The sequence below is a fragment of the Gossypium hirsutum genome, chromosome D07, assembly GCF_007990345.1.
Source record: "Gossypium hirsutum isolate 1008001.06 chromosome D07, Gossypium_hirsutum_v2.1, whole genome shotgun sequence".
In the NCBI taxonomy this organism is placed as follows: domain Eukaryota; kingdom Viridiplantae; phylum Streptophyta; class Magnoliopsida; order Malvales; family Malvaceae; genus Gossypium; species Gossypium hirsutum.
In genome coordinates, this window is record NC_053443.1 from 7405682 (window position 1) to 7413314 (window position 7633).

The window sequence follows — 7633 nt, forward strand, 5'->3', positions numbered from 1 at the left end:
TAAAATTTTAACATAATTCTAAAATTTCAAGAATGTGTAAATAAAAAGATTAAAATATATATAATGCATTCGAATGTAATATTAAAGAAGATTAGCTTTATTCCTTGATTTTAAGGATAATTAATTATGTTGACCGTATTTAACTAATTTAGAAGATTAGGAATGATCCTTTTCGGCTTTATTGAGATATGTTCTAAAAACTCTACATAATACTTTTATTAAGAGGGATTAAAAGAGTGCATGAATCTAGTTGATTGTGAGGAACATATTTTGTGCAAATTTTATGTATTAAATTATTTTATTAGTTGGATGCTTTTGAGAGAAAAGACTTTATTTGGTGAAAGTATTTATCGTAAATGTGTGGGAGCGAGGTTGCAATAATTTAATATTTTATTCAGTTTAATTCATCAGACAAAGTCTTGGCTTGTAAAAAGTAAAAAACAAAATATGAGTGATAATTTAAAAACTCAGAATGGTTGCCACTTTTCTCAACTACTCCCAAGTATATAAGATCATTGTCAAGTAATAAATTACAAAGAGCTGATTTCATTAAAGGAACCATTTTGGTGATTAAAGATTAGAATCGAATAAATAAATAACACAACTTTATAATTTTTTTTCTTTGTAACGTCGAGGGTTAATTTTTAAAAAATGAAAAAAAATAAAAATTATTATCTTGAAATTTTAGTGTTTTCATTTTTTTTATACTTTAATTCAAATTTATCTACACATATTTGACTCAAAAAACCTTAACAAAATTAGATCAATTTTAATTTAAAAATGATAACAGATAATAACAGCTGTCTAGTGGAAGGCAAACACGGCAACTGTTAGTTTTTATCATTCAATTTCACACTCCATAAGAATGAAACATACATTTCATGGGTAGATCCTACACCGATGGAAGAATAATACACAAAATCTCAACCCTACATGGTGAGACTGACATTACTACACAAAAACAGCAATCACTCGCCATTTCACAAATATTAGACAAATACAATCAAACTAAATGAACAGAACTGGATCCACTCAAACATTTTCATTTAAGCTTTACTTGAATTACACTTGTATATCCTACCCATTATCCACAACCTTGACACTAATGGCTTGGTCCCAAAAGAGAAAGAAGAAAAGTCCGGTAGTGGCCCGATGTTTCCGACTGAACTGCATCGTTTAAGGACTTTTTGTATTTCCTCAGATACTCAGCTTTTATGTAGTGCATATCGATCTCAGTTCTCGTCACGATTACTCTTATGACTGTAGTGTCATTGGTTCCCAGACCTTTCATTGCCTGATGTAGTACCTGCATAATTGAAAAAAGTGATAAGATCAACAAAGATGCAATTATGAGTGTTATCGAACATAAATGGTAGCATAACAGTTCCCCAGAAGAAACATCTTGCAAGGTTTTACCTATTCAACTAAATCAAATTGATAATATTCCAACACTATAACCAAATTGCAACATGGGAAATTAAGACTTTGCTTGGTAGGGTGGAAAGAAAATTGAAAGGGTAGAAAGATAGAAATGTAATTTTTTCTTTTTTCATTCCATAGGTATTCCATAGGTATGCTAGATAAGAAAGATGGAAAAATTGAAAGAAAAAGTAATTTTCTTTCCGTCTATTGTTTAGTAGAGTTAAAAAATAAGAGGAAAGAAAATGAATTTTTTTTTTTAAATGCATAATTTTAAACTAGCATTCATCCCTCTCTCATTTACTCTCCTCTTATCATTCTAATTTGGAAATATTATTTTTTATGCATTAGAAAGGAAAATGATCATCTCTCCTTTTTTTTTTCTTCTCACTTTTCTTTCCTGCCGATCACGCTTAAAAAATTTATTTCTTCCCACTTTTCCACTCAACCAAACACACCCTAAGGATAAAAAAAACTAAATACCTTGGCGAAATACTTTGCAGGATTCTGTGAGCATTTTAGAATTGTCAAAAGACCATGCTCAAACTCCCCAGATGTTTCACTCTTTACTGCCTGAAAAGATTAAAAAAAAATGAAAATCAAATCATTGCAACAAAACTTCAAATAAAAGAGAAGAAAAGACAGAAGAAAATTTACCTTTTTCAAGGAGCCTCCGTACATGTCATGATAAGCGGAGCTAATAGCAGCTAGCTGTGCCCTACTTCTTTCACTAAATATGCGGATAAATTTCTTCTCATCAGTTCCCAATTTCTTCTCTCCTGCTTTAAAGAGAGTCTTTGCATCCTTCAAAGCCATCTCTCTATCAACTTCAGGGCCTTCATGACGGTGGGTGCTTAAATATGCAAGCAAGAGCTATACAAAGTATTAAATAACAATATCAGCGGCAGTATCATGATAGGGTGATTGCTTGTGACATGCTTTCTACGTAACTTACCTAAACTCTCCACTATAACTCAGACTTCAGTATAGAAAATCAAGGGCCAAACTCTTACTCTGAAAAGATTTTATCTAATCTTTACTTTCTATGACAACAAACCCTGCAAGTGACTTTTGTTCTCAAACCTTGACACACTAAAGAGGGTAACTATTAACAAGAGACTAACCGCGGGTGTTTGGTGAGACCTCTAGCATATTTAAACTAAAAAAAGTGAAATGCTTTTCAGTGTTATCAAAACTAGGGAACTAGGATGCCAAGTTCTTAGAGGAGACATAGGAACCAAATTTAGAAAGGTATAATCCGGAAAACATACCTCTTTATTATCACCAGAGGTGAGTACTGCAATATCTTGCTCAAGCAAAACCCCAAACTTTGAATGGTAATTTTGTTTAATTAATTGAATCTGGGATGGGGTGCGAGAACATATAACTTCAGTTGCAGCAAAAAGATTTGTTACACCCGATAAAAAAGCTTGCTTAATGACAGTTGCATCACGTTCCGCAGGATCAAGCATCCATAGCAAGACAGCAGTCTAAACAAATTAAAGACGAGATATAAGGTGAAAATTCAACATGCATACATGCACACCGCAGATTAATATATAGAAAGACACATAACTGAATAAACAAGACACTGTAAAACCAAAATATTAGAGTAATAGTAAAAAGACTGGTACCTCTAGTTTTCCACTGAGCTCCGACTTCAGTCGTTTGAGTAGGTCTTCAGAATACATTGTTTTATACTCATGTTGGATGAAAGAACGCTGTGTCACATCACGATGGGAAAGAATATTGACCACTGCTGCAGTATCACATCCCAGCCCTAGAGGAAAAATAAGAGGAAAAAAAATGAAAAGAAATATTCTTTTAACCTTTTGTTCTTAGAATCAGTTATTTTTGGCATATTTCATATTAATATAAAATCATGACCCTATAGGCACAACTGATGCTTTCCACAAAGAAATTGAGTAGAAAGTAATGCCACAACTTGGAAGTTCTCCAATAAAAACTCCATCCATTGGTTGCATCAGTTAAGAAACTTAAAGCATTATCATAATAAAATTTTCTGCATGAAGACTCGTCCATAAAAGATGAAAGAGCTCTTAAATTAAGATATACCAAATGATCTTAACCTTCTAAATGGATTTACTAGATCATACAGCTTTATACTGAAAATTAGTATATTTATAACCTTTTTCATTAACTCAGAAGTGAAAAGTGAAGCAACTACTTTAAAGATAAAGAAACCTGTACAAGTGTGTAATACAAATTGGTTAGAGTACGAAGTCAACTAGATGCAATGATCTCTAAAGCCGAAATTCATGGGTCTACGAATGAACAGTAACAGAATAATGAAAAGTTGCCAGTGCAGGAAACTTTGCAGAGCAGTATCAGAACTTCATGTGATGAAAACACTAATTCTGGTATTTAACACGAAAAGATAGAATGTTTGATTCCAGAAATGAAGAGCATGTGAAATGCAACATTTTCCAAATAGATATAAGTAGAATTGACTACCTTGATGGAATGATATGCTATCAAAGTAATCAAATGATTTAAAAATAACCACAAATAAATGTTGGCTAAAGTTTTTATTTTAAATTCTGCCGAATCGATATAGTGCTAATACAGTATGCTACGTGAGCCTGTGCTAAATGCCATATAAAAACAAACGCATCATGAGTTTCCTATTTTGTCTTGCGAAATCCGTTTTGGCAAAGAAAAATGATCACCAAGATTTTGACAAGGAATTGTAGTGGTTTTCAAGCAAAGTAAGGATATAGATCAACAAAATAATACTTTAACAGTTCAATTAAAAGCTTATTTGAGAACTTTGAGAGAGTACAAGAGCATTAGAAATGAAAGTATAAATTTTTGTTTGAAGTAGAAAGAACTACTCCACGAGGTTTCTACATAGATTATTTCAATAAGAAAATATTAAATTTTTATATTACTAATAACATTAAAGCCCTTATTAAAATAAAATTCCGCTTTTTTATTAACTTAAATGTTGACTAATTTTTATTAACTTTTATATATAAATGTTTACCAATTGATTCTTAAAGATGCTAAGACTGCATGTGTTACTGATTTTCTTCTTGCTCTTGTTCAATGATTTTTCTATATACCATAAGCAAAAAAAGAAGAAGAAAAGAAAATTAAGATTCTGTTAAAAACATGAAAATATATAAAAATATAACACGATTTATTTCCAAAATCACCTCCAAAAAGTTAAATACTTAGTTTTTTATTCTTCAAAAAAGAAGATCATTCGCTTTTTCATCTTAAAATACCATTTACTCTTCATTCCCAACCACAAATTAACATGTTAAATTTACAAATATGTATATATATATAAAAAGATAGAGAAAGAGGCCTAAAAAACAGTCCAACAGTTGACTTTGTTGACTATAGCAAGAAGAACCACATGGTAAAACATTTCTCCAAAACAGTCCTAAGGCTATAGTGATCCAGAGGAAATTTTTGATCCGCAAGAGAAAATTGAACTTGGTATAACAAAGTTTCAATCCCATTTGAGTTCAAAATGAAATTGACTCAAAGTTAGGGTTCAGAATGGATGATTAAATTGACCACCACTCAACAATAGACAGTGCAAATAGTAAAGGCGAAAGAATGAAAGGGAAAAAACAAGTACCCTTAAAAGCACGGTAAAGCTGAATAGCATCGTCTCTAGGAGAGGTAAGAACAGGCGGAACGCTCAAAGTCGACATTGCTTTGCTTTGCTTTGCTTTGATGCTCTCTCAATTCTCAACAAAACCGTTTCAATAAATTGGTGTTTGAATTTTGGAAACTGAAACTCCTCTTTCCCCAATTTATAGTCAGCCAACCCCGCACGGCACGACTTCAACAACACAACTCAACTCAAATCAATTCTAGACTATTATTATTATATTTGAAAAAGCTGATAACATATTTACATTCATTCACATCCATCTAAAAGGAATGCATCTTTTTTTAATTAACAAGTTGGAATAGTTTTTTTTTTTGGTTAAATGTGCTATTAGTCCCTGTACATTTGTTTGTATATTTTTTTATTTAAAAATCTCATTCTAGTCACTAAAATTATAATTATCTTGTTTGTCAAATTTTGTTAACTTGAATTTTTTATTAGATTATCGTATGATTAATAGAAAATAAATATGTTAAATTAATAAGTTTTGACAAAACTATTTATCACGATAATGACTGGAATAAAATTTTAATTTAAAAAATACGAAGTAAACAACGTATTTTAACTTTTTTTAATAAAAAACAAAAGGATAAATTACACCTAAACTTTTATTAAGTTTACATTTTGATCATTTAACTTCAAAAAGGTACAAATTGGTTATTAAATTATTTAAAAATTTTCATTTAACTCACTAAGGTGTTAAAATCATTATTATATGACATTCTCAATTCGTACCGCCTGCACCAATTGAAAACTCTCCTACTTCTCTTCTATAATTTAGTTTAATTTTCATGAAACAGCTTTGAATGTTAAAAATTTACAAATCAAAATCTAAATATTTTTTTCAAATCTCCAACGTTGATCATCAGATCAACTTGGATTAGAGATATGTTTTTCTACTCATCGATGAGCACCGATCTACCGTACCAATAATCGGATAGTTTCTTGGAGCTTGTTAGTCAAATTTTAAAGAAAATGACTAAATTTTAAAAAAAATTAAATAGTTCAGTGACTTAAATGAAAACTTTTGAATAGTTTAATGATCATATTGTAACTTTTTAAAGTTGAATAGCCAAAATGTAAATTTATTAATAGTTTAGTGAGTTTGATTGTAATTTACCCGAAACAAAAAACGAGTGGGAGTAGCTCGCGTTCGCCGGCGGAATAGTCAATGTGGGGGGTAGATGACATTAAAGGTACAAGTTTAGCCAATCGATTCTGACCCTTTTCTTTTGTATTTGTTGATTTATTCAACTTTTTTTTACTAGGTCTTGGTCTTGGTCTTCGTTGGAGTTTAGGTTTTAATTATTTTAGTTTTGGGATAAATATCAAATTTTTACATAAACTTTGGTTTCATGTGCAATTTGATATATAAATTTTGATTTAGTACAATTATACGCATGAAACTTGAATTGTTTATCTTATGTATACATGAAACTTTAATTTTGATATAATTATGCGCATTTAAAGAATTGAATACATATATTTATTTTTATATCGGATTAATTTAATTGTTTGTGTATGCAATATATCAACATAAAATTATACTAATTTGATAATGTTATTAGCGCTACGTGAAAAATGAACTAAATCAAAATTTCATGTATCAAATTGCACAAAATCAAAATTCATGTATGACTTTGCACATTTTATTAAAGTTCATGGATAGTTTTGATATTTATCCCTTTAGTTTTTTACCTCTAAAAAAATTAGAGTCATTTAATCCTAATCAATTTCGAAAATGAGTAACTAAGTACAATTAATCACAACATTAATACTTTCCATCAATTGTACATTATTTTGGTTGGTATAATAACAAACTTAACCTTTAAAGTTTACACATTCTGTCAATTTGGTTCTAATTTAATAAATTTATCTCGTAACATTTGTGTAAATGTTGAGGTTGAATTTATTGAAAGTTTTTAAATTAAGGCTAAAATGACAAAAATATGTAAACATTGATGGCTAGATTTGTTATTATATTAATCAAAATTATATACAATTGACGGAAGACATTAATGTCATGATTAATTGCCATTAATTACTCACTTTCGAAATTGACAGAGATTAAATTAATTTATTCTTTTAAAGAAACTAATTTACTCAAATTCGAAATTGAGAAGAATTGAAGAGATTTTTCTATCACATTATATGATCATTTCAAATTTACACTTGATTTATATATATATATATTATAAACCTGTTAAATAAACTTTTTCACTTACTTTAGTACAACTTAATTATTTAGATTATTAATTTTTTACTTTTAAATAAACTTTTGTCGTAACATGAAATTTTTAATTATGTCTATTATTAACACTAATAGGATATAACAGTAATTTGTTATATACAACCAATTGTTTTAAATAATTTATTATAAATATATGATATATTATAAATTAATCATATTGATATCTAAAATTATATCATGATAATTTCAAAAAAAAAATTAAATAATGATTTTGTATATAACCTTAATATAATATTATATATTTATTTGATAAAATTATTTTTCATCATATATAATATTAATTTTAAGTTTCAATTAATTTATATAAATATTAG

General features: G+C 28.9%; 1 protein-coding gene across 1 annotated transcript; it reads right to left on the reverse strand.

The window, feature by feature from the left end:
• Positions 1 to 808: 808 nt before the first annotated feature.
• Positions 809 to 5328, reverse strand: LOC107953325 (annexin D5). Its single transcript, XM_016888604.2, has 6 exons — positions 5033 to 5328; positions 3054 to 3199; positions 2691 to 2909; positions 2077 to 2292; positions 1903 to 1992; positions 809 to 1306 (listed from the first exon to the last, which is right to left on the reverse strand). Exons 1-6 carry the CDS (start codon positions 5106 to 5108, stop codon positions 1103 to 1105), a joined length of 951 nt encoding a protein of 316 aa, XP_016744093.1. The 5' UTR covers positions 5109 to 5328; the 3' UTR covers positions 809 to 1102.
• Positions 5329 to 7633: the final 2305 nt, after the last annotated feature.